Source organism: Peromyscus leucopus, chromosome 4 (assembly GCF_004664715.2).
Source record: "Peromyscus leucopus breed LL Stock chromosome 4, UCI_PerLeu_2.1, whole genome shotgun sequence".
Taxonomy (NCBI): Eukaryota; Metazoa; Chordata; class Mammalia; order Rodentia; family Cricetidae; genus Peromyscus; species Peromyscus leucopus.
In genome coordinates, this window is record NC_051066.1 from 145,884,308 (window position 1) to 145,911,116 (window position 26,809).

The following is a 26,809-nucleotide window of genomic DNA, read 5'->3' on the forward strand; positions in this document are numbered from 1 at the left end:
GATGGGGATAGCTTGAGAACCACAACCTACACTGGCCAAGGTTCCCGCCGGCCAAGCAGCATTTCAGCCAGCCTGACCTGAAGGCCGTGGGTGGGAGCAGCCCAGGTCTGCACCCTACACTTTTGTCTGTCACAGAACTCAGGAAGCATGTAGCCCTGACTGGCCTCCAGGGGGCAGGTCAGCCCATTTCGGGTTTCATGAGAAACAGCTCCTCTTCCCAGTCTCCTGAGAGTCTGTGGAAGAAAATACTGCCATGGAAGGTCTTGGAGTTTCAAGCTAAACTGGGCTACAGTGTGAGAGCCTGTCTCAAGCCACAAAATGGGGCTCTGGTTAAGTCATCTAACACTACATTTTTCGTTATTCTATTTATACAAAGTTCTGAACCTGTGACAGAAACTCCAACAGTGGATGGAAGAAGGGACGCATTACCCCTGACGGTGGTACGGGTACCAACCGTATGTATTTGACAAAATGCCTCACTGTACGTTTCGTTGCAGGTAAGTCTGGTTTGGTTTGGTCAATCTGAAAGTCGAACAACGCGGGCGGTGGTGGCACACGCCTTTAAGTCCCAGCACTCGGGAGGCAAAGCCAGTCAGATCTCTGAGTTCGAGGCCAGGCTGACAGCCAAGGTTATAAAGAAACCCCATCTCGAAAAACAAAACAAGAACAGAAAGTCAAGCAGTCGACGAGGGAGGAATACATGGCACAGACAGGCCCAAAGTGTACACAAAACTAAAAACCACCAGCAATTAACCCAAGTGATTTGACCAGAACAGCCGGCCCAAGTCTATTTTTAAACCACGAGTCCGCGGTTCGAGTTGACAGTGGCCGCGGGCAGTTCTTTGCTCTGGTCCAGCCTCGGTCGGCATCGTGGATTTCCCAGAAGCCCGATTGCCGTGACCGCTACCCGGATCCATCCGCTCTGCCTTGCTATGCGGCACCGCCCACGCCGGAGCGCCCCAGCAAACTCGGCGCCAGGCCCAGGGGCTGGACCGGAAGAAAGCCCCGCTTCAGGGCTTGCGCACGGAAGCGGAAGTACCACCTCGCAGGCCTCCCATGAGTCCTTTCGAAGCTCGACGTAGCCGGAAGCTGCTGGCGGCTGGTAGGGGAATCTGAGCACCTAGTCCAGCTTGGCAACTCGGCCGGACCCGACCCCCTGAGGGCAGCAGGTGAGCTCGCGGCCCGGACACCCGGGACCCGCGGACCCTCAGTTCCATGACCTTCCGGTTCTCAGTTTACCGGGTTCCTGGTCCTCTAATCCTTGATACTGCGCCCCTAGGCCCTGGTCCCCTAACACTCCGACTGTCCGACGCCCCCAGTCTTCATCCCTGACTCCACGGCTCCCGGTTCTTCCCGCGCCCCTTACCTCCCATTCCCTAGCTTCCTGGCCCCGGACTCTCCAGTCCCCCGACCCGTGACGTTCCTGTTCCTGGGACCCCAAACTCCAGGATCCCTGTGTGAGGCTGCCCTTCTCGGTCCCCAGCGGCCGCCCCATTGCGTGAGCGGACCTCCTCGCCGCGGCGGTCCAGACCCCTCGGCCTCTGAGCCTGCCTCTCTTCAGCCTAGCGGTTACCCGGATCTACGTGGTCGCTCGGCGATCTCGGGCGCAGACCGGTTCTGCACAGCCCAGTTACCCGGGAAAGGGCCGCTACTCTTCACTTCGAAAGAAGATTCTGTCCAGAGGTGCCAGGAAGCCTAGCCTCAGCTTGTTGATCATTTTCCTTCTTGGCCTTTAAAGTGAGTACTTTGCCGAAAGTGGAAAAAATAAACCAACAACAAAACAAACCAACAATAAAACCCCCAAAGGACCAGCCTTCTAAATCTTTTCTCAGTTTTACTGGGTTTAGAAGGATGTGCTTATGATTGCCCTCTTTGGCACCACACGTCAGAAATAATCCACTCCGTTTCAGGCTTCCTATTTCTGCTGTGCTGTGTTCGCAGCAACGGAGCCCTGCCTACAGCCCTGGGCAAGGTGATGTTCCGAAACCACCTGTTCTTCAGAGCGAAGAAGCATACCTTAGACATGGGTTCTTTGTGTGCTTTGAGCAGTTCTGAGAAAGACAATTAGTATTTCTCCTTGTCACCCATAGTGTAACCTTGGGCCACGCTATGTTCCCAGGTGTCCCTTTCGACCTCAAAGGTTCATCATGTCCCATTTTAAGAACCAAATGCTCTGTAGTGTGACATGTAGCTTAGTAAAGTCTGAAAAATATCCTTATTTGCTTCAGTATTTACTGGTTATGTCTGCTTGAAGGAAGAGTATTTTGTCGTTTTTTATTTCAGCTTTAAGAATTCTTAGGGCTGGGTGAGAGATGGATTACCAGGTAAGGGTACTTGCCACCAAGACTGAGTACCAGAGTTTGATCCCTGGAACTCACATGGTGGAAGTAAATAGCAGACTCCCACCTTCTAGGCTTCTAGGCATGTACTGTGGACACATTGTACACACACCTAAGAAAGAAATGTTTTTAAAAAAAGGATTCTTGAACCTTTTTTGAGCCATATTTAGGCTGGTGAAAGTGAGGAGATACTTGTTTTCATGTTATTAAACAACATTTAAGATAAGTAATTACTCACTAATACCCAAAGTTTGCCACACAGGAGAGTTCCTTCAATCCAAACCAAGCCAGGGATGATGGTGCACACCTTTAATCCCAGCACTTGGGAAGCAGAAGCAGGCAGATCTCTGTTTGAGGCCAGCCTGGTCTGCATAGTGAGTTCCAGGACAGCTAAGGCTATGTAGAAAGACCCTGTCTCAAAAACAAACAAAATCCAAGCCACATCATCTACTTTGTCCTGTGGCTGCGACTGTCCTTTATTTATTTTACACAGTGAGAAGTGCAGAGTTGTGTCATGAGATGCTGACTTCTTGCCTTTGTTTGCCTCTGTTGTGTAGTTGTGAGCCTCTGAGGGCAGACACAGTGCTTTGAATATTGAGATTGAGTACAGAAACTTGCATTGGTCTTGGTGATGGCTGTTCATGTAGCTACTGGAGAAGAATGCAGAGGGCTTTGTAAACTCAGATCTACCTCTGTCTTCCCAAATGCTCTGAACTGTCTGGGGGTGTGCATGAGTAGATGATTGGGGTGCTAACTGTTCTGTCTGAATGAGTCATGCCAGGGCCCGAGTCCTACATGCAGGAGTCTGCATTTGTGTGTTCGTGGTTTTAGGGTGCCATTCTAACATGTAGTTAATACAGTAAAAGGAAGCTAGAGTGAACTAGGATTTAGTTTCAAACAGTTACAGAAAACAGATATTTCCTAACATCAGAAAAAAGGGGATCCTAGTCATGCTAAAAGATAGAAATTTCAAGATGCAGGAGAATTGGTGGGTTGAGAGTCAAGATTCCCTTTACTGAACACCATGTTTCTTCAGACTTAAATTCAAAATGAAATATGGGATCTAGGACAGAGGCTTTTTTTTTTTTTAAATGTGAACCACATGAATAGAAAATGGTCATTTTCAGTCTTAACAGCAAGTAAGTAGCAAGGTGAAACACTGAAAACCTGTAGCTTTTGTTAGAGTGCTCACCTGTTTTTTAAATGTGTTTGCCCTGTGAATTAGAGGAAACAGCATGGGTCCATTGCAATGGATGAGTTCTGGAAAGACCACACCTGACTGGTGGGCTGGCAAGGGGGATGGCTAGAGGCCCAGGTCCTGCCTCAAGTCCCCTCAGTGCTGTTATGTGCAATAACAATGGGATTAGTTTACACCCAGCCTTGTGGTTGGCACAGTCTGTTGCTTTTGCTTTATTTTTTTAGTCTTGAATTAAATGGACCACCAGTTAAAGCTAAACATTGCTGAAACTGGCGGATATGAGAAAAGAATAGTGATTAGGGAAACAGTTCAGGGGTAAGAGCACTTTCTGTGTATGCATGAAGATCTGAGTTCAAATCTCCAGTACCTACATAAAAGCCAGGCAGGGCTGCACATGCTTGTAACCCCAGCATTGGAGGACGGAAATAGGAAGATTGTGGGAGCTTGTTTTCAGCCGAGCTCCAAGTTCAGTATCCCAAGGACATAGGATGGAAATCTGAAGAGACAACCTGTGTCCTCCTTTGGTCTCCACATGTGTACACAGGCATACATGTAGATGGACAGGTACAAACGAAGAGAGAATATTAAAAAAGGAAGTGAGCTTTTCTCTTTAGCTGAGCCTTATTTCTGTTCCCACCAAAGGCACCAGGCAGTGGTCTGTGGTCGTTGTTGTATCCTATTATTTCACATTTATCTGTCAGGATGTCCTCATAGAGGACCTATTTACAGACTAACACCATTGCCAGGAATACTTCCTTGGCCCTTGTTGCAGCCTGAGGGCTTCCTACACCAACTTGGAGAGCTGGCAGAGAGGTAGGAAGTACAAAATACTCTCTTCCATCAGTGAGCTGCCCTTTTTAGTGGGGAAGCAGATTTAGTTGCTAATCTTCATGTGTTACTCCTTATGAGTTTTATCACCAAATGACAGGGCTTTTTAGCCAGTATGCTGCCTGGTGGCACAGAGTGGACTGAACTTGTACTTCATTCCTGATTTCTTACTGCTGGTTGTAGCCTGAGATTCCCTCCTCCCATATGAAGTGCCTCCTTGGTAAGTGGCTCCTGTACTGTATAGGACTACCACTGTCAGATCAGCAGTTTTGTGGCAGATGTTATAAAGAAGTCATCACTATGCCATGTTATTGCACTGCCAATTCATTTTTCCTTCTCTTATAGTAAGGATTTGTTTTCCTCCTTGCAGTACCATGGCCAGCCCAAGAACCAGAAAAGTACTTAAAGAAGTCAGAGCACAGGATGAGAACAATGTGAGTGTGAACCTTTGGGCTGGGCCTGGGTAGACTGGTGAATGTCTTGGTGTCAGATGAGGCTATGGTTATGTCCCTCCTTGGAGAGACTGATCATGTCATAGCGGAGCAGCCGGCTGTTCTTAGTGCTCACTCATGTGGCTGTAGGGAATGGGACTTCTGTCACGCTGCTCAGGCTATGCTGAGGATGCCCGGTCTCCTTTCTGAACGTTTCTCTTATGAGAGGTTTTTATCTGTATGCCAGTTTCTAGGCAGCTTCTGCCACCTCCAGCTTTGCTCTGAACCCACATCCTTTGACCACCCTGAGCAGCCCTGTCCGGCTTATTGGTACTAGCTCTTTAGTTCAGTCTTTGCACATGTGGCCTGCTCCTCTTCTGCATCCTTTTGGGGCGTCTTTGGGGTCCTAACCCCACCCTGAGCTGCCTGGTGAGTTGCGTGTGGCCTCCCTTTGCAGGTTTGCTTTGAGTGTGGTGCATTCAATCCTCAGTGGGTCAGCGTGACTTACGGCATCTGGATCTGCCTGGAATGCTCTGGGAGACACCGTGGGCTTGGGGTGCACCTCAGGTCAGTGTCCCGCCAGTTAGCCCTGCACATCCTGCATCTATCCTACTTTTCGTGTTGTGGGGCCTGCTGCCCAAACTGCTGTCTGGCAGGATGTTAGGGAGCTGTTTTCCACCTTGTTAGATGGTCTTCACTCCACTAACCCCTGCCAAGATTATCAGCTGTTGTCCAGCTTGCTTCCATGAAGCTTCTTCTGGCTTCTGCCTCAATAAAGGGAGCACTTGTATCTAGCTCAGGATGTGATCTTAGGTTGGGAGGCTACTTGGGGCCCCTCATACTTGGTAATCAGATCAGATATTTGGTTTCTAGCTTTGTACGCTCTGTTACAATGGACAAATGGAAGGACATCGAGCTTGAGAAGATGAAGGCTGGTGGGAATGCCAAGTTCCGAGAATTCCTGGAGGCACAAGAGGACTATGAGCCTGACTGGTCCTTGCAGGACAAGTATAGCAGCAGAGCCGCAGCACTCTTTAGGGATAAGGTAAGGGCTAATCTAGCTTGCTTCATACACAGAGGTGAATGCATAGCACACATTTCCATAGTGGCCAGAATCTGGCTTTAGTGGCTTTGAGAGACAGGTTTCTTTTGTCACTTTCAACATCTGTAGAGGCCATGTACTGTCCAAGAACAGACAAGGACAAGTGGCCTTTACTAAACCTAGGGTAGGCTTTTCTTGCCCACAGGTAATAAAAACGACCTATGTGATCATAGTGCCTTAGACTAGCTCATTTTGCAGACCCTCTGAGAATTTGGCCTTCCTCAGATTGAGGTTCAAATTAATGAGTCCTTGTGCATCTAAAGTTGCAGCCATAGTGGCCAGTAGGTCACTGACACTCTCATTGTCCTAAGAGCCCTGGTTCATGGCTTTGTGGTACTGGCTTGTAGAGTTGGACATGCTTGAGTATATCCCCTTATGTCTTGTGTCATCTTGTTAGGTGGCTACTTTGGCAGAAGGTAGAGAGTGGTCTCTGGAGTCATCGCCTGCACAGAACTGGACCCCACCTCAGCCCAAGATGCTGCAGTCCACTGCTCACCGGTAGCTCCTCTGACCTGCTGGTCAGATCTCAGCTTCACCCTCGAGTTAGTGGTGGCTTAGGATTCCCATAGAGACCTCATTTCCTCCACTTGTGGAAAGAGCTCCAATTGTCAGCTATTCCCAGAAGTCAGTGAAAAGTAGCTTTTTAACATTTCTGAAACAGTGCAAACTTCTAATAAAAATTTACCCCAAATAAGAAGTAGCATCTCAACCTGTTCTGCAGGAGGGTTGATTCATACAACCCTATGTGTGTGTCGTACAACCCTGTGAACAGTACCTGTGGGGATGTGGGTTGTGTCTTTTTTGCCATATGGTTATACCATAGAATAGGCCCCAGGATGGTACAGATCCCTGTTGTGCGCACCAAGTTCCACTGTGAAGAGTGTCCCCTCTGGAGGCTGGTGTAAGATGGACGAGGCACAGGAGATGACTTTGTGTACTAAATGACAGCACATCCTCCACTCCCAGGTCCTGCAGGACTTGATCAGAAGGTCCTAGCACCACTGATGGCTTCAGTCTTCTTTCCCAGCTCTGAGCCCTTCCTGGCAAGTGCAGAATTCACTGTCAGCTGCTATTAGACTGGGGCAGAGAACCATTGTACTCAGATGTGGCTGAGCAGCCTGTGGGTCAGAGCTGGTTGATGCTTAACCCCCCTATATGATATGAAATGTCACAAAGACTGTGGTTTCATTTGGTGTTGTCAAGGCCTTACTGGCCTTTAACTTTCTATTTCAGACCCTCTGGCCAGCCACAGAATGTGACTGCCTCTGGGGACAAGGCTTTTGAAGACTGGCTGAATGATGACCTGGGCTCCTATCAGGGGTAAGGCCTCTCAAGCCAGGGATAGCAAACAGGCAGCTGAGGGCATCTTTGACAGACCACTCTGCAGGGGTTTACTCCGTTGGGTTGGGGCTCTTTCCTTTAGGGTAAGCTGGGCCCACTCCTTCTATATGTGTTCATAGTGTGTGTAATCCAGGGTTCACTTACGGTAAGCCCCAAGATGGCCCAGGTTTGAGTGGAGGTTTTGAATATGAAGAAACCCTAATATTAAAGATGATGCATTTTCTTCCTGGAATCTCCCTGGCCTATAAATGATGCTTTCCAATAACCCCACTTATTGGGATTGGGTCTTGCTGAGGAACCTCAGGTCATGTGGTAAAAAGTATCTGTATAGTTCCTGTTCCCATTGTGCAGAATGCAGTATGTCCTGTGAGAGGGAGGAGGCACCTCTCCTGCTGGCCTGTTCATGGCTGTGGCTAGTGATGTCTGTTTATTCTCAGGGCTCAGGAGAATCGCTACGTAGGGTTTGGGAACACAGTGCCACCTCAGAAGAGAGAAGACGACTTCCTCAACAATGCCATGTCATCCCTGTACTCGGTAAGGAGACCTGCAGAGTGCCTCCTGTGGCAGGCTTAGCCAGAGGGGTTGTCTAGTGCCAAGACAAGGAGGAGCCTTCATGCACATACCCTTTGATCTGATTAAAGGCCCCTTCTTGTTTACTTTCAGTGAATGGTTCTTTTAAAAAATGGCCTTTTATTCATATCCCAGATGTATGCAGCCACTTACTTATTCTGACCATAAAACATGTATTTCAAATTTACCAAGGTAGATTACCTCAAAGCACTAAAAGTTTTCTATGGAGCCTGTGTAGTTCTTATCTCCAGGTTATGTCCTGAGTTCAGTGGAAGGCCAACCTAGCCTCACACAGTTAGTGAAGAAGTGATGCCCCAAGCAGAGACTGCCCAAGGTTCTGGCATTCTGCTGGAGTGTGATGCTTGGGTTTGGGGCCATTTGTCTGCTTTCAAGGCAACTTGGAAGCTCTAGGTCAGAAGTTCAGAGTGTGGTGTCTTAGGCTTGCTTTTCCAAGGAAACTAATCTTTTTAAAGCTACTTTTGTTCATTGCAGTGCTGTGTTCTGTAGTAATCATAAATGCAAGCATCCTGAAGGGCTGGCAGGGGCTGCGTTAAATATCAGATGATACATCCATTCCTGGATGCTGCAAATGAAAAGAGGAAGAAATAGGCCAGATGTGGTAGGGCACACCTTTAATCCCAGCACTTGGGAGGCAGAGGCAGGCAGATCTCTTGAGTTCAAAGCTAGCCTGGTCTAGAGTGCCTCCTGTGTTCCAGGACACAGGGCACAGTGTCAAGTTCCAGGACAACGAGGGCTACACAGAGAAACCCTGTCTTGAAAAACAAAAACAACAACAACAAACTAATAAGAAAGAGGAAAGACGCCGGGCACAGGCCTTTAATCTCAGCACTCGGGAGGCAGAGGCAGGTGGATCTCTGTGAATTCGAGGCCAGCCTGGGCTACAGGCACCAAAACTACACAGAGAAACCCTGTCTCAAAAAAAAAGAGGAGGGAAGGCTTTTTATATTGATATCGGATCTTCAAAATACAAATGAATAAGCACAATGCATAAGAGGAATAAATGCTTACTGTGAAAAGGGACAGAATGCAGAAATCTTTGCTGCTCTCCATGTGCACTGGAGTCTAGACTGACAGGCACAGATGAAAGACCAGCATTCTTTTGTATCATGAATGTATGAATCTTTTACTTTTTTTTTTTGAGACAGAATCTTGCCTATAGCTCTGTGTGGCCTCCTTGAACTCATGTTGACCAAGCTGGTCTCAAATTTGCAATGTTTTGCCTGCTCCATCCTCCTTCATATTGGGATTACAAGCATGAGCCACCAGGCCTGGCTCAAAAATCGTTTTAAAACTGAAGTCGAATTGTAATGCACCCCTGTAGCCCTAGCCCTGGGGAGGCTGAAGCAGGAAGATTGCAGTGAGCCACCCTGGCCTACATAGTGAGAATCTGTCTCAAAAACCAAAGATTTGCTTTAAACTGCCTCTTTGCCCCCAGGGAGTGTCGTTGTAGGACTGTGGCAGTGACAGTCATTTTCCTGCTATCACACTGGGTCTTCTTTAGGACAGAAAAGCAGGCTTTTATCATAAAGCATATTGCTATTGAGAGGTGTTTCTCTCTCTCTCTCTTTTGACAACTCATTCATGACCAGTCTGGCCTCAAACTCAGAGATCAACCTGCCTCTGCCTCCCAGGTGCTGGGGTTAAAGGTGTGCTCCACCATGTCAGGCCCTGTAGAGCTTTATTTAAAGCCCCTCCTCATTATTTGCAAGCTGTATTCCCTGTCTTGTGCTGATGACCTTTTCTAAGGAACACCAATGAATATAGATGTCTCCTAAAGTATATCGGTTTCTCTGCACTATCTTATGGGGACAAAAGCCAGTTGTGGTTTAAGTGAGATGTTTTTATATTGAAGTAGCTTTAATTTACTTTGGAAGGTATTGGTGAGGAAATAACTTTGAATTTAGAGGAAGGCCTTTTCCCACCACTGTCTGCTCCTCTGGGAGGCAGGAAGGAGTAAGGAAAGAAGTGAGTGCAGCTTTGCTGACACCTTTTATATCTGCCCAAGAGGCCTGGTAGCCATCCTGTGCTGTGGTTGGTGTTTGAGTCCTTCCTCTTGGGAAGGACAGCACGCAAGTGTTCTGTATGCTGCAGCTGGCAAGGGGACTGTGGATACTACAGCACTCGGCTGCCTTTGGCTGGTCACAGAGCTATAGCGGTGTTTGATGTGCCTTCTGTGGAGCCTTGCTGTGCTAAGTGTCAAGAGTATGTCATGTACAAGGTCTAGGAAAGCCATGCTCCACCATTCTCTGTTGTCTTCTCAGGGCTGGAGCAGTTTTACCACTGGGGCAAGCAAGTTTGCTTCTGCAGCGAAGGAGGGTGTAAGTAACTCTGGGGTGTATGCTGTCCACCACTGGCCTAGGGTTCTGGGCTCCTTCCACATATGGTCCCCCTTCTAACATACAAGCATGGGGCCTTGTCCACTGCAAGATGGCCCAGGAACACTTACTGTAGCAGCAGGTGGTTTGTGTGTGTCAGGACAAACTACTTGCAGAAGTTGACTTGACTTCATGTGGGTGGAGACAGACACAATACTAGTGAATAGCTGATGGGTACCTGTGCCTGAATTTTTGCCTTTAGGTCTTAAGAGTAGAGTTGGGATAGTCGAGCTTCTCTCCCTCAGTCTTACTTACAATGAGAAGAACTTGAAAGGCCTTGTTGGGATAGACTATGCTGCATAGGGAGCATGTCTGACTCTGGCAATTCGTTGGCAAGCACTGATAGGAAGAAACCAGAAGATACAGGCTTTCAGCCTGGGTTGGGCTGTGTGGTCATGGTATTACGAGGAACAGGGATGGAGGTAAACTGGCCCACTGGTCCACAAGAACCTGACCAATAGTGCCCATAGCCACCCAAACAAGCTGGAAGCCATTGTATCTGCCTTCCTGCCCATTTGCCATGGAGAAGATGCTGGCTGCTGAGAAGGTGTGTTTCCTCATCTCTAGAAAGGCCAGGGGAGGTGTAGTTATTTTCCAGCTTGGGCATCTGTAGACAGGCCTACTTTTTCTCAAGTGTCAGCAGTTCTTTATGTCCAGATAAGTTAGATACTGTGCTGCCCACATGTTGAACAAGTAGGGGAGGGGTGGCTGCTCAGCCCATGTCCTATCCCGGCAGTTTGTGGGCTGTTACAGCATCTGCTAAGCCAGGCAACCTGGTCCCTGAGAACTGTTGCCAGGTTGGCGCTGACTGCCGGGGTACTTGCCAGGAGGGAGTTCTGGAACTAACTCCACTTGAGCCCCATATAGATAAAGCCTTATGATCAGGGTCAAGACATTTGACTACAAAATGCTGGCTTTTGTTTTTCCTTTTTAGGCTACAAAATTTGGATCCCAAGCAAGTCAGAAGGTAAAAAGGGGAAGCTTTTATTCTCTGTTTTAAAATTCTTCAGTCTTATATGCAGTGTCTGGAAGCATACTGGGCTAAATGCTCAGGTTCTGAGGTCCTAGTGAAGAAGGTCCTCCTCCTCCTCCTCCTCCTCCTCAGTCCTCATGTGTCACTGTGAATCCTTATTGCCTCCAGCTGCTGTGAGCAGGGGCCTTCCTGTGTTCAGGGCTTCCTCATCTACCACAGCCACTGATAGACATGAAGCCACTGTGCCATAACTGCCTTATATGGGAAGAATTGTCTAGGCCATGGCTCTCAGCCTTGGGCTGTTCAGCTGGAAAGGGGTCACTGCATCCCCACGTGGCAGCTTGGTTTGTGTGGTCAGCAGTGACAGTCTCAGCTTGGCAGTTTGCTTTTCTTCTAAGCTGAGTATAAGAATAGTTGCCATGCTTAGAGCTCTGGTCATCTGTCCTCCATGGTGAGGTGGGCAGGGTTTTAGGTCCTTGTGGCCCGCAGCATTCTATTCATATGCATTTCTGCCTCTCAGGGCCTTTTCCAGCCCAGCATCCCTAGTTTCCACCTTGGAGAAGCCTTCCCGGCTTTGCCTCAGAGCTTCTAAGGTAGACTCCGGCTCCTCAGGCATATTATGGAGTCTAGACTGTGATATTTTGGAGCAGAGAAATAATGATGCCAGGTTCCAAAGTAGATTGGTGTGGTTCTGATACAGGTAATAAAAGGGTATGATGGTACACAGTTGTAATGCCAGCAATCAGGTAGCTGAGGATTGTTAAATGGATGCATTGTGAGACCTTTCTTTAAAAAAAGAAAAAAGAAAAAAGTTAAGGTGAGGGGTGTGTTTTCTGGCACTTTTGGGCATTGCTAATGCGACTCCCACTGCCTGCTCTTTCTCTGTAACTGCCTTCATGCCAACTGGGTCAAGTTTTGGGGTTACAAGCAGCAATCAGAGCCGGTAAACCCTGTTTGTACTGGTGCATGCTGCCCCATGTCTGCTAAGCATGTGCTTTGCTCCTGGCTGTGTCTCCCTTTGTGTTTGGTTACCAGTGTCACCTTCCTAACCTGCTGGTGCTGGAAGCTCATCTTCCCCAAGAGCCACAGCCCAGATGTTCCCTTAGCAAGGTTGTTTGGGCCCTGTGGGCTCTGGCGAGAAAGGCTGCTTAATTCAGTTTTCATTTCATGGATTATCTCAACCCAGATAACTCCTGGAATCACACCCTACTGGAAAAGAGCCTTCCTATGTTAATGAATTATCCCCCTTCAAGCCTTTTATCTGGTCTTGTTTTGAGGTTAAGGTCTAGACAAGTCATATTCCTAAGGTGGCTCAAAGCTTCATGGCCATTAACCATGGTGGCACCAGGAAAAGCTGTACCCACTGTCTGCTACTGCTCTGCCACAACCTTCTCTCCATCTCCACCGAGCCTCTCACATAGGCTTTTCTTCCATGTAAGGTTCAGAGACCGCTTCAGGAAATGGATGAAGAGGTGCCTGCAGTGAGCAGGTCCATGTCTGTCCTCCTTACTTGTGGACTAGAGCCAGAGCTGCTTCCAGCATTGTGTGGGAGCTTCCTTCATATCTTGGTTCTTCCATTCTGGTGTCACTTCTATGACCCTGATTCCCCATGTGTATCCACGTCCCACTGCCTTCCTTTCTGTTGGCAAAGCTTGTGCTGTCCTGTGTTTATTGTCCAGCAACTAATGTTGCTTCATGTAAAGCTCACATAGTATGTCTTTTCACAGGCTTCGGAGTTGGGCCACAGCCTGAATGAGAATGTTCTCAAGCCTGCACAGGAGAAGGTATGGGTGGCACCAATGGTTAAGGTGCTTGTGTGTACCACTGAGGCTCTTTATTGACTGGGGAAATGGGTGTATTGGAGATCAGCAAAATCTTGCCTATAATTTTCTCTGGTCTGAGGGTGGCTTTGGGCTCCTTAGTCCCTCCAGTTAGTTCCCAAGGGTGTCTCTGAATTTGCTCTTCTTCTTTTTTATCCCAGTGTCCTGGCCACAGGCAGTGGTGCTTATCTTCAGAACGTTCTTAGCCCTGGGAGGAGTCAGTAGTCCCCATCCTTCCTCACAACAGGAGTCTGGACAGCAGTTGACTTCTCCAGGAAGGCACAGGGTCCTCTTGGTAGTGATAAGGTCTTACGAAGCTGAAGCCAGATGGGCTCCTGGTAGAACTTGAGGAAGTTAATGTGACAGGTCTCTCTGTACTCTGAAACTTCAGTCCTCCTAACAGTGCCCTTTAAATTGTGCAGGTGAAGGAGGGAAGGATTTTTGATGATGTGTCCAGTGGGGTCTCTCAGTTGGCATCCAAGGTAGGGTGACCCTGCTGACTTGCACAGCCAAAGCCAGTCTCCATATTCCAGACACTGGAGCCCCACAGGGCCTTGGGCCAGCTGAGGCAGTGGCCACTCCCTCTGATTTCTGGGGGCTTGAGGAATATGGAAACAGCTTGGTTACTGGGGACTTGCCAGCCACTAACCTGTGTTTCTTTTCTGTCTTGGCTGCTGTGGGCCTGTCCTCGGTAAGTGCCAATGCCCTTGTTAGCTGTTGCTGGTCCTGTGACCTCTTCCGAGTCTGGTGGAATGAGGGTGGGGTCATCAGATTTCCCAGTGTGATGGCAATGGAGGACACCTCCTGAAGACCTTCATTGCATAGTGGTAAAGACAAGGCCTGTGGTGGCTTGAAACTTTTGAACACCTTCAAAGTATTGAGTGTGACATTGGGAATGCCATGGTTTTTGTTTGTTTGATGATTTGTTTTGTTTTGTTTTGTTTTGTTTTCTAAGACAAGGTTTCTCTATGTAACAGTCTTGACTTTCCTGGAACTCACTCTGTAGCCCAGGCTGGCCTCAAACTCACAGAAATCTGTCTGCTTCTGCCTCCTGAGTGCTGGGATTAAAGGCGGGCACCACCACCTCCTGGTGTAAGGCCATGCTTTTTACTACCCATTTCGAATTGTCCCACCCATCACAGGAGCTGCTTCTGCAGAGAAGGTAGAGAGAGATGCTGTAAGCATCTAACTACGCAGCCAACAACTAGTGTTGCTTCAGCACTGCTGCTGTGTTACTGTACACATATGTGTGCATGCATCCATACGGGATACTCCTCCAGGTTTTTGTCCAGGTCTTCTCAGCAGAGCAACATCCATTTTTGTTCATGTTGTAGAGCCAGAGGTGCTATGTAGAGTGGGGTCCCAGCTTCTTTTCATGTCTCCTTGTAGGTCCAGGGAGTTGGCAGCAAGGGATGGCGTGATGTTACTACTTTCTTTTCCGGGAAAGCTGAAGACACATCGGACAGGTAGGCCATGTCCCCACCTCAGGCCCTGGGTCTTTTGGGCTCCTGAGAGATAGCTGGTGGCCTGACCTAGCACCCTCTGCCCGGTGTTGTCCACATCGTCCTTTACTAGAGACAGAGTGACTGCCCTCTTCACCCTTACCACCAGAGCCCCTGGCTCATGGACAGAGGCTGCGTGCTCTTTCCCAGGGCCCTAGTAAATACCCTACGGTTTGGGTGATGGTTGGGAATATGGATGGAGGTAGCAGGAGGAACTCGATCCCTTCTAAAAGTTCCATGCTCTCAGCACCAGGGTAGACCCTTACCAAGGCCAAATTAACTCTCAGAGAAAAGGGTCCGTCACTTAGTTGGGTACTCTGACCCTACAAGGGTGGCTAGGAAGCACGTGGAAGAGCAGCAACCTGTCTGACTAGGAAGAGCATGGAGCTGTTGTAGGCATTTGCCACACCCTGGTCAAATGTAGGCTGGGCTTATGAAGTGGTGAATCTTGTTCTAGAGAGCCCCTGAGACCTGAGCAGATTGGGCAGCTTGAGGGATACAGGCAGCACAAGTATCTTTCTGTGACAACTATTGAGATTTTGTTCCTCTCTGTAATAGACCCTTAGAGGGCCACAGCTACCAAAACAGCAGTGGAGACAACTCCCAGAACAGCAACATAGACCAGAGCTTCTGGGAGACCTTCGGGAGTGCCGAGCCCCCCAAGGCCAAGTCCCCAAGCAGTGACAGCTGGACCTACGCGGACGCCTCGACAGGGAGGAGGAGCTCGGACAGCTGGGATGTTTGGGGCTCGGGTTCCGCATCCAACAACAAGAACAGCAATAGTGATGGCTGGGAGAGCTGGGAGGGAGCCAGTGGGGAGGTCAGGGCAAAGGCCACCAAGAAGGCTGCCCCATCTACGGCCACTGACGAGGGCTGGGACAACCAGAACTGGTAGGAGCCTTGCTGCACCTTGGCCCAGCTCTGCTGGGAGACTGCTGTGTTTGCACTTTACCTTTCTTGTTCCTCCTTCGTTTGACCTCAGTGTGGAGACAGCAGCTCAGGCAGGACTTGAGTCGGTGCTGCCTGCCTGGTGTGGGGTGGCTTTCTCTTAGGCCGCAGAGGACATGTCATCCATCTGCCTCTTGGGTCCTCTGAGCAGCCTTCCTGAACTCTGGGGTCTTGGGACCCAGGCACCATCTCTGCAGCCATGGCACAGCCTGGAACTGCAATGTCAGCCAAGCCAGACTCTGCTTTTGTTGAAATGTCTTTTAAAACCTGAAAGGTTTGCTCTAGTTCTGTGTTTTTCCTTGAAGAAAATGCCTGGAGTCTTAAAGCTGGAGAGGAAATGACAGAAGCAATACTGGAGCTCGCACTGCCACCGACACCCTCACCTAAGTCCACGGCCTGGGGCTGTGCTGTGAGACTCACTTTGTGACCCTCTGCCTTTCCTGCATCAGCCTGTCCAGCCCTCAGTCTCATGGGACAACTCTCCACAGATGGCCACACATGGCAGCGTGGGCTCTGGCCCTCCCTGGACACCTGACTTGAACTTGGCCAGTCCTGGATAGCTCAGAAAGGAGGAGAGGAGAGTCAAGGGGCTGGGAGCACTGTCAGCCTGTCTGCCACTCCCCCCTGGTCCAGGGGAGCCTGAACATGGAGGGCGAGCTGCTGACATTGCCCAGGGTTGGGGCATCTTGATGGGGACCATCCAGGCAGAGCACCTGTTGGTATTTTGCCATGTATTGTGTCTACGACAGCCCAGGCCTTCTCCAGCCTGCTCAGGGTGCTCAGGGTCAGAGCACACTAGGTCATGTCTCCTCAGCATGCAGCGGTCCCTCCAGACAGCCCCATTTCCCACCCTGTGGACTTTGTGGAACACTGCAGTTGAGACCCATGTGTTATCAGTGTTTGGAGTGACAGCCTTTTCCTCCCAGGATTCCGTGACTGCTGTGTGCTGTGGCTGGAGAGCCCAGCTGGGTCTCTGTCTCCTTAAACCCACTCCTGTCTTGACCTTCAGTTTGACCAGCAGTGCATGACCTAAGCTCTGTGTGGTTTGTGTGTGTCATGTTTCCTGTTTGAGTTGAGCTGTCTGGGCCCTAAGGTTCCAGTGCTTGTCTCGCCTTGGGAAGTCATAGTTCTCTGCAGAACTGGTAGGCCTTAGGTTTGGGGAGCCTAGGTGCTTTATCCTCAAGTGAATATGACACTGCTCGGTCAGAAATAAAGTATTCAGGTCGCAGAACATCTCTGAGCTAGGAAAGCAAGGGGAGATATCCAGAACTCATGACTGACAGAGCAGCCACAGGTAGATGAGATCAGAGTTAGAGACTTGGGGTGAGAAGCGATGGGATTTGTGGGAGCACATAGAAAGTCGATCCTGAGCATGGAGGAAAGACCTACACCAGTGCTGGTATATCCCCAGAGCAGAGACTGTGATTCAGTGGATATAGGGTTGTATAAGGGGGATGAAATGCGTTGGTTCTGGTCTGGGAAGCTGCCTGCTCTAGGCCTTTTGAGGAGTGGGAAATGGCCCTAGCTACCTATAGTTTCCTCTGGTACTGTGTTTAGGAACTGCAAATTTTGAGGCTTGTTCTGACATAACTCAGAACCCTCCAGACCACTTCTGCAACCCCTCAAAAAAAAAAAAAAAAAAAAAAAGGTGAGTAAGGCCTAGGTCAAGGTATTAGAGCCTGTGGCTGGTTTTTGGAGCCTGTATGTAGGGAACTTGCCAGACTATATACTACATACACAAACCCTAGAGGACTCCTTCCCTTTGGTATACGTGGACAAACACATGCTGTGTATTTCTGGGCTTCAGGGAGGCAACAGTTCCAGGATAGGCCTGGTTAGACTTAATGTCAGATAGTTTGGGCCTAGGTGACCTGGCAAGGCGCTGAGCAGCCCTAGCTGCCTCTCTGGTTGGTCAGGTAGCTTGGAAGGTGGAGGAGAAGGTGGTGGTATCTTGGACTGGCTCTGAGCTTTGTGGCTTGGGTAGCCATTTCTGGGCCATGTTGGTGGGCTCTTACCAGAGACTCCACATTCTTGGAGCAAGTGTTGGCTTGGCCTCTGCCTTCCATCCTCCTGTCCTTGGCTAAGAGCTGTCCAGTGGGGAAGTGTGGAGCCCCCCGTATGAGTAATGGCCCACAGAGGGGCTTGTCCATGCGTAGCACTAAAGGGCCAGGAGTTACGCAGATACTGATGCGTGGTCTCCCACCAAGTATCCTTGGTGGAGTTAGTGCTTAGCTGAAATTGGTCTTGGCCTCTGGCTAGCTGTGGTAAGTGTGGGCTTTAGTTTGAAAGGGGCAACTGACCTGCTGGACCATCAGGGGCATCTGTCTCTCAAGTCAAGCTTTGCTCCAGACTTCCAGCTCAAAACACCAGCCAGACAAGAGGGTACTTTAGGTCAGCCTTGTTCTTCGCGAAACCATTCAGACAGTATTCTGAGTGACTGCTAGCCACTTCATCACAGTCCTCACTGCTTGTGTCATGCCCATCTTGGTATCCCTTCTGTCAGGCTGTGGTCCAGAAGAAAGATGAGCAGACTCGATGGCACTCTGTTCTGGTTTAGTTGGCATGGATTATGACATGGATCCCAGAGCATGGGGATGGGGTGTACACATGCCATTGCTAGGGGAAGCAGGACCATTGGGCTGGTTTAAGAACTTCTAGGGCATCACCAGGCAGCATGAGGTAGAAGATACAGAGTAGGCCACCTGAGGACCGTAGTGCAGAGGAGTGCTGAGGTGTTTGTAAATATATGTAGGTGTTTCAAGATGCCTGTGAGCTGTGGCCACACATGCATATACCCAGAGATTACTAGGATGAATTCCTTCATCTGACCACGGTGAAAGTCTGCAGAGACTGTGAGCCTTGATCTCAGGTTGTGGGGGTTTGTTTGGGGTCCTAGAAACAGGGCTATGTCCCAGAGTTAGGAGCTTTCAGCATGGCATCAAGAAAGAAGACTGCCCCACTTGCATGGATTACATATTGGTCATTGGCCAGGTTTGCCCTAGGCCATGTGTAACTCAGGTTGTCTTCTGGCCAGGGTGGTATTGTATGAGGAGCTGCTATAAACAATTGGCAGCCATACCTAACCTGCAGGGGAGGTGATGAGCTCAAAGAAGAGTACCTAGGCAGGAGGTGCCTGGTCCCACAGACATGAATCTGATCAAGTGGAATGTAAATCATCCAGCTTCAAGGAACATATCCCTGGGTATGAGTTCTTATCTGGGCAACTCAATAGGGAGACCCACAGGGTCCTGTAAGACAGGAAAGGCTGACAGTTCTACAACCTCCAATCCTGCTGGGTTCTTGGGCTAAGGTAGGGTTAGGGTGGGTGGGGGTAAGGGAGGCAGTACTTGGATCAGGCTAGGATATGGTGGGTTGAAGCCATTGTGTAGTTGAAAACAAAGCTGGGGTTGCGCGGGACTCATGGGAACTCTAGAGTGGCTGCTTCACAAGCCATGCCTTCAGGTGGGAGCAGGGGTCCTTTATCCCAGGCCTAGTCTGCTGGGCCAGCCTGCTAAGAGTTATAGAGTTAGACCATGGGGGATTCAAGATGGATCAGGAGAGCTTTGCTGAGGACAGAACTTGCCTAACCCATTCAGGCTGGAGTGGCTTAGGAAGGTAGAGAGTGCAAGGGCATCCCAGGTAGTGTAGGCATGGGCCTACTCCTAGTAAACACTTATTGGGTTCTAGGGCAAACAGGAAGGAAGGGAATAGAGATCATAAACCCTAGTGGTTGGTAGAGTCTTAAGTGGTCCTTCCCCCAAGTTTACTGGCAGAGACTCCTAATGCCCAGCACCTACCAACTTGGCACCCAGGGCCACACACACTGGCCTTTATTCTCAAGAAGCCTGTGGGACAGGCTTTTGCTGTTCCCTACGACTACTAATGGGACTCCCGTTGTAGCATGCAATGGGGTCCTTTGTGCTGGGACCACCATCTCATTCTTGGAAACATGCCCCAGACAGCAGCAGATAAAGGGGAGGAGAAAGGATTTGAGGGCGGGACAAGTGGTGATGTTAGGGAAGAGGACCTTTCATAAGCCCCAGTCTTCCAGTGGGCACAGCTGGGCCAGGAGGATCAAAAGGTATTGGGGAGTGAGGAACACTGTCTCTGGAGCAGCAGGTTAGTGATTCATCTACAGCCCTGGGCTGGGTGGGTGGGTGAGGGAGCCACTGGAGAATCCATTCAGGGCTATACTGGAGGGTGACTTTGACCTTTTGGAAAGTTTGGGATAGGTGCAGGGCCATCTATGTGGGTCCTGCAGGCAGACGGAACAGTGGTCCATAGCACTGAGACCTTAGTTTAAATTCCCAAGATGGATACGTATATTCACTCTAGGGCAGTGGTTCTCAACCTCCCTAATGCTGCGACCCTTTAATACAGTTCCTCATGCTGTGGTGACCCCCAACCATAAAATTATTTTTGTTGCTGCTTATAACTAGTTTTGCTACTGTTATGAATTGTAAGTATCTGTATTCCAGTGGCCTTAGGCCATCCCTGTGAAAGGGCTTTTCAAACCATCCGGGGTCACAACTCAGGTTGAGAACCAGTGCTCTGCCTTCCTGCAGGTCTGGGCCCTGCTCAGAGAGAGCTGGATTTTCCTTTCAGAGGGTACCCTTGAGTACACAGGGAAGTTGTGCAGTTACAGGTCCTTTGTTCAGTGGGGTGGGGTATCTGGATTCCTCAGGACTCTGGTCACCTCAGATTCACACATTCTAGACTGGGTCATGCTTGTGTCCCCTCCTCCAAAGTGCCACCCCTGGGCAGTGGACTCTTGGATCTCTACCCCATTGGCCTCTCAAGCATTGTTTCCCAACTTCTGAGAGATCTCAAAGGTTTCCCAATACTTCTCATGCCTACCCAGTGTCCCTGATGTGCCCTCCTGCATCTGCTCTAATCAGAATTTGGTCTTAAATGTCTCCTTTGCTTGAGGGCAAGCCACCTAATATGAGGGCCTTAATGGTAGGATTCTATCCAAGCCAATCCCAGGTACCATGTGGGGTCCTGGGGCCCCAAGGTCTTGCCACCCTTGGTGATCCCCACTGTACATCTGTTGTGGATGTGAACACCAGCAGGGACACAGGCAGGTGTGCTGCACTGGACCCCACTCGGGGAATTGGTTCCCTGCAGAGGGCACTTTGGAGCACACAGGGAGGCTGTGCAGTTGAGGGCCCTTTGTTCAGTGGGGGGGCCTAGTATGGCTTCAGGGCTGGTCATAGATCCTCAGTCTCTGTCACCATCCCCACAATGACAAGTCATAGGCCTCTGGGCACACACATGTCTGTGGAGACATCCTGCTGCTCCATGGGAGTGGATGGAGAAACTAGCTTTCTGGTCAGGGAGGGGGCAGACAGATGAATTAGTAGTGAAGGGCTGTGGCCTCTCCTCCCACAGGCTGCTCACCATGAGCCTCCGAGGCTCCTACCTCCACTTCTGCCTCTGGATGTTGTTGGGTGCCACCTTGGCACTGGGGCAGGGACAAGGTAAGGAGACAATGCCCCCACTGCCTGCAGGAGGAACCCTGCCTTTGACCTTCTGTAACTGGCATTTCCTCGCAGATTAAATGCCTATGTAAGAGCTGTTGCAGCAACAGGCAAGCTGTCGGAACAAAGGGAGAGAGTCCTCATTCTTAGCTTTTGTCTTGACCTTTGGCCTTGTGGTCTTTCAGCCTTGCCTGGGGAACGCCTTCCTGTGTTGTCTTAGATAGGTGGTGCATCCCTCTACTCTGTACAAGTCTTGAGACAAGAGTTTCCATCTGGTCCCTTCCTCTTTGGCCACTCCAACTGCTCTCCCTGGGAAAGGCTCTCCTGGTGTTTTCTATCCCCTCCAAGGGATGTGCACTTGGGGAGGGTCTGTGTTGCAGACTTCTTCCTGTGGAGCTGCTGCGGATCCCTGGAAGGCAGGCTGCTGTGTCCCTATAGCTTTCATGCTCATGACTACACCTAGCTCCCAGGAGCAATATGTATGTCCCTCCTAGCACCTGGCTGGTTTGAATCTGTTTCTGGGGTTACATCAAGGTCTAGCCTCACCCAAGTTAAGGACATCTTTTCCTGCCACTACTACCCACTGCACTGTAGGGGTTCCAACTCAGGTTGGCCTGGAGCCCAGCAGACTTCATTTCCCAGCATGTCTTCTCATCCAGGGAGGTGACTGTTCAGACAGAGAAACCCCAAGGTGGGCTTGTGAGCTGGGATTTCAATAAGGAAGCCTTGTCGGGTGGTGGTGGTGCACACCTTTAATCCCAGCACTTAGGAGGCAGAGCCAGGAGGATCTCTGTGAGTTTGAGGTCAGCCTGGTCTCCAAAGCGAGTGTCGGGAAAGGCGCAAAGCTACACAGAGAAACCCTATCTCAAAAAACCAAAAAAAAAAAAAAAGGAAGCCTTTACTGTATGACCAACTTAAGTGATTCTGCAATTCTGCAAGACCCACAAATGCACTGCTCCCCCACCTCAGGTCTCAGCATGACAGGCTGCTCCTCATCAGCCCTTTGCATGGCTTGGGTGGACTGGGGTCTCAGAGTCTAACCAAAGGGACAGGGCCCACATGTTCAGCAACCAGCTGGGAGGCGCAGCTGAGGTTAGGGAGGGGAACACGTGCCTGTGCTATCTCTGAGAGGGAAGTTCTAAAAGCCTCTAACACATTGCAGGAAGAGGGGAGAAACAGAAGGCTCTTCATGGGCAGAATTGGGGGCCCCTTTCACAGCTGGCCTGTCAGAGCCCCCACCTTATCCTGACACATTCTTGCCTTTCAGCAGATCACTGTCTGAGCAGCCAAGCCCATCTGGAAACAGTTCATTCTGAATGGGTCATTGTGTCTGTTGCAGACACCCTCAGTCTTTGCCCATCTTTCTCTTCCCCAGCACATGCTGAGGAGACTAGAAGAGGCCTCTGTCCCCATTTCCCAAAAATAGCTGCCTGCACCACAGAGTCCGGAAGCTTTCTGGGAGGTCTGCACAGACCCCACTGCGCCTTCTCCCCATTGACCATGGGTTCCCCCTCTTCCATGACAGGATCACCCTGTCTTTGTTTCTTTTCCTGTTGCCATGACAAAAGCTGAAGGGAGAAAGGATTTATTTTAGCCCACAGTCAAGGTTTAGTTCATGGCAGGGAAGTCAAGGTAGCAGGAGCTGGAAGCAGCTGATCACATTGCATCCACCATCAGAAAGCAAAGAGGAGCGAATGTATGCTTGTGCTCAACTCACTACTTCAGTGTCATGTAGTCTGGGATCTCCTGCCAAAGTAGTAGTTCCATCTACAATTAAAATGTGTCTTCCCACATTGTTAACATCAGCCAACAAAATCAAGATAATCCCCCACAGGTGTACTCGAAATCTGATTTTTAGATTCTGTCAAGCTGACAATACTAACCATCATACTGCCATCCCTAGGGCTGAAGCTTGGTGTGCATCCTACACGTGCCCACATATAGGCACAGGTGCACACAGACATGCCGAGTGCACATAAGCAGACAGCCACCACCACCACATTTCCAGCTGAGGTCCTTTAACTAGTCTGCCCACAAAGGATGCATCAACCTAGCATGACTTTGGCAGTTGTGGGGCCGGGGGAGTGTCTTCAGAAGCACAGCTGCTTCTACAGTCTTTCTTGAGACTAGGAGACCCAAGGCAGCTTCTAAGACCTTGGGCAGTGGGTCAGCAGCTACTGTTTTATCTCTGCACCTCTAGTCATCACATGGTAGACACTGCCCCACCTGGGTACTTATCTGAGCCTCCTTTGCAGCAGGGGCTTTCCCTTGGGTGGAATTAGACTCCCTCCTGCTGAAGCTAACAGTGTGGTCTTGTCATAGATGGATGTAGGATTTTTCTTCCACAGATCTTCGTGGGGCCACAGACTCTTCAGACACCTAGGGCTATGTCCCTTCAAACCTCTTAGGGGAGGCCTCCCTCTGTTTGATCACTGGTAAGTCTGTCTCGCACCCCAACTTCCGACCCTGTTTTTACAGTAAGTGGCCGTCTGAGGTTGGCAGTACTGCCCGAGGACCAGCTGCAGATGAAGTGGAGGGAAGCAGAGCGGAGTGGCCTTGGCTACTTGGTGCAGGTGACACCTATGGAAGGTATGGAGCTCATGTCTCCCTACCAGGCTTTCTCGCCTCTTCCCTGTTAGGACTGTCAGAAACGGGTCTAGGATCTCAAGAAAATGACCACACAGTCCAAAGTATTTTGGCAAAGCATGAAATTTTACTTCTGCAGAATGGTGTATAGCCAAGCTTAAGCAAGCAAGTAAGTGAGTACACCCAGTCAGGGGCCCCACTGTATTTTTGTTCCTAACCAAAGAAGTGTTGTACTGCACTCTGTGTGATCAAACTGGGTCTCACATTCTTACAGATGGGCTAACTTAAAACAACAGCTGATTAACAGAGGACAACTTCTGAGAGTATGTTGCAACCTTGAACACAAACTTGGATCTTATGAAAATGCTGAAGGGTGGACAGGGACTTTTCCTCCCAGATGTGCCTTTTTGACAAATTTCTTTAAAGATGGAACTCCTTTGTCTCATTTAACGCTTTACTAGAAGAGACAGTGCATTTCATTCACAACTGTAGGACCAAGGCTTTCCAGGTAAGGAAAGCAATGGGAATGGTACTTTCCTAGCAGGTGGTCACTGAGCCTGCTCCAGCTAGCATCTCCTCACACCGTCCAGTGGCTCCCACTCTCTGGCAGGGCTATTTCTGCATTTCCTATGTTCCTTTCCCCTGTCAGCCTCAATCATGTGGAGCAGATGCAGTAGGAGAGGCCTCTGTATTCCCCTATATCCAACATGAGCACACACACAAGGTGCTCAGGATATATGCTTTGAAGAAGTGGTGACTCCCAGGGGTTTTAAGAATAGCCTGGATCCTGCATGCAGTGAGCAAGTGAGAGAGCAGTTAGTTTTCCAGTTACAGGGGCAGGGTCATGATGACACAGGAAAGGCTTACAAGCTCTGTGTGGTGAGGTTACATCTATATTCTAATACTTGGGAGGCCGAGACAAGAGTATCCCCCTGTTCAAGGTTGACCTGAGCTACATAGATGCTGTCTTTAGTTTTTTTTCCTATGGCTTAGAGGAAGATGACTAGCTTTAGCTCTATTAGTTATAAAAGAAAAATTGCAGGGATGGGGATGTAGATCAGCGGTAGTGCTTGTCCAGCTTATGTAAGGCCCTGGTGTGATTGAGTCCCAGTATTGAAAAAGGAAAAAAGAAAAACTAAGAATGTAAGCATCCATATTAAGTTATATAGAAATTCAGGTAGACTAGAAGGAAATGATAGAAAAGTGAATAAATTATAGAAATAAAAAAACATAAAGTGAAGTGAATCAACAAAGCCAAAAGATCTTATAAAATACTAATAAAATAGATAACACAATACTAATAAAATCAATAACAAAGTAATTGATTTGAGTTTAAATCTACACTCTTCTGATTTGTTTTCTTTTTTATTTAGAAAAGCTTCTAAATGAATAGCAACAGAGCGTTCTTTTTAGCCAGTGAGACAATCTTTCTTTTTAAATTTGTGTGTGTGTGTGTGTGTGTGTGTGTGTGTGTGTGTGTACACACGCACACATGCACATGAGTGCAGGTGCCCTCAAAAGCCAGAGGAGACAGATACTCCTGCGTTTGGAGTTACAGGCAGCTGTGAGCTACCCAACATAGCCTAGGAACTAAACTTCATCCTCTACAAGAGTAGCACATTCGCTTAACTGCTTGCCATCTTTCCAACCCCAATCTTTGTCTTTTAGTTGAAACATTTTATCTTTTTTTATTTAACAAAGTAATTGATTTATTTGGCTTTAAATCTACACTCTTCCAATTTGTTTTCTTTTTTTATATACTTTTATTCTCTTCTTCTTTGGGTCTAAGATTTTTATGGAAAAATTTAAATACCTGGAAGGCAGCAGAGTGTGATGGAGCCTGGTGTTCAGCACTAAGCTCCACAGGTAATGTGGTGCCCAGCTTGTTTCCCTCCTTGCATTATCTTAAAGCAAAGCTGAGACATTGTATAAGTCTATCTGTGTTTGCTCACCTTGAAGAAGGAAGGACTCAAACACAGCTCAAGTGCTGTTGGTATGCCTCCACATTAAAACCACAACTTTGCAGCTCATCCAATAAATACCTTCTACAATTGAGCAGTCTTAATTAGGACCCCAAACGAGTACACACTTATTCCTCCCCTCCCCCGAAATGGGGTCTTTCTGTGTAGCCTAGCTTGGCCTTGAGCTCACAATTCCCTCGCCTCAGCCTCCTGAATACTGAGATTGCCAAGTGTGCATGTACCACACACTAGGCTGAGGTATACATACATCTTACTAGTCCTGTGCGTCACATAATTTTTCCTCTCTCCTTTCCCCTTGGTATTTACTTGTAGGAGAAGCCAGATCCCTGTGTCCTTGTCTAGCAATGGCATCTTTGAGAAGCTGTATGACTTATCCCTCTCTCCCCTGTGTCTCCTGCAGATTGGTAGTCGGATCCTGCAGTTTGGTCAGGTTCAAGTTGGGCTGTATTTGCTAGTGAAGATTGTTGCTAGTGGTATGGTGTTTCTGTCGTATGGCAGATGGCTGACCACAGTGCTTACTTCTACTGTAGAGTTAAGGTTGGCTGGCAGGTGTAGGATGAAGAGTTCATGTCCTGGTGACCACCTTAGACACAGCAGCACACATCCTTATAAACATGTAGCAAGCCTGATAGCTGTGTCACGTTTCATGGGTGGCGCTGCAACCACCGAACATCACATCTCTGTCTATCCTGCTTCGTGAATCCTAATTCTGTAGATATATTAAATCTCATAAGATCTATGAAAGTGGGCTCATATCCTAGTTTGTTTTCCTTTTTTTATTTAATTGAGATAGGGTCTCACTCCATAGTTCAGGCTAGACTTAAACTCATCAATTCTTCTGCCTCAGTCCCCTGAATGCTTAGACTTCAGGCCTGTGCCACCACAGCCAGCTGGAACCCATCTTCTGCTAACATTATTATAAACTACAGAAGCATGTTAGCCCATGCCTCCCTCCCTGTATGGCCACTGCTTACTGTGAGACTGGGTGCAGGTCTGGGGATTGCCCACTTTTTGAAAACCTTGTTGTATTCCTCCCAGGTGGGAAGTGTTTTTATTCCCTGGTGTTTGAGACCCAGAGGCTCTGTGAGTATGTCCATAAGTTTCGTTATACCTCCCAGCTCCATTATGAGGTCACTTCTTTCAGCTCCACCCCACCTACCCCCACATAGTTCTCTTTGGAATAGTATGACTTTTTTTTTTTTTTTTTTTTTTTAAGACAAGGTCTCATTGTATAGTCCTGGCCAGCCTGGAATTTGCTATATAGACAACACTAGCCTTGAACTCACAGAGATCTGCCTGTCTCTGCCTCTCAA

At 48.9% G+C, this 26,809-nt stretch overlaps 2 protein-coding genes across 18 annotated transcripts in view; both read left to right on the forward strand.

Moving 5' to 3' along the window:
* The first annotated feature begins 1,028 nt into the window (after positions 1-1,028).
* On the forward strand, positions 1,029-16,676 carry Arfgap1 (ADP ribosylation factor GTPase activating protein 1). 16 transcript variants are annotated; one of them, XM_037205473.1, is made up of 15 exons: positions 1,031-1,169; positions 1,562-1,737; positions 4,711-4,799; positions 5,254-5,363; positions 5,670-5,841; positions 6,296-6,396; positions 7,132-7,218; positions 7,677-7,773; positions 10,092-10,148; positions 11,140-11,172; positions 12,092-12,121; positions 12,906-12,962; positions 13,421-13,480; positions 14,388-14,464; positions 15,059-16,676. In XM_037205473.1, exons 3-15 carry the CDS (start codon positions 4,740-4,742, stop codon positions 15,393-15,395), a joined length of 1,278 nt encoding a protein of 425 aa, XP_037061368.1. In that variant the 5' UTR covers positions 1,031-1,169; positions 1,562-1,737; positions 4,711-4,739; the 3' UTR covers positions 15,396-16,676. The 16 variants fall into 16 exon arrangements, with proteins under 16 accessions (XP_037061373.1, XP_037061368.1, XP_037061369.1 ...); XM_037205474.1 differs by having other exon boundaries at positions 1,032-1,169; positions 4,736-4,799; positions 14,394-14,464; XM_028885303.2 differs by having other exon boundaries at positions 1,035-1,169; positions 4,736-4,799.
* A 2,117-nt stretch (positions 16,677-18,793) lies between these two features.
* Positions 18,794-26,809, forward strand: part of Col20a1 (collagen type XX alpha 1 chain) — a 35,309-nt gene continuing 27,293 nt past the window's right edge. Inside the window, exons 1-3 of one of the 2 annotated variants that reach the window (XM_037205481.1) lie at positions 18,794-19,567; positions 20,840-20,928; positions 23,407-23,517. In XM_037205481.1, the coding sequence (XP_037061376.1) occupies positions 20,850-20,928; positions 23,407-23,517 (190 nt within the window). In that variant the 5' untranslated portion in view covers positions 18,794-19,567; positions 20,840-20,849. Of the gene's footprint in view, positions 19,568-19,852; positions 20,929-23,406; positions 23,518-26,809 lie in introns of those variants that run through there. The other variant, XM_028885302.2, reaches the window with a different exon arrangement.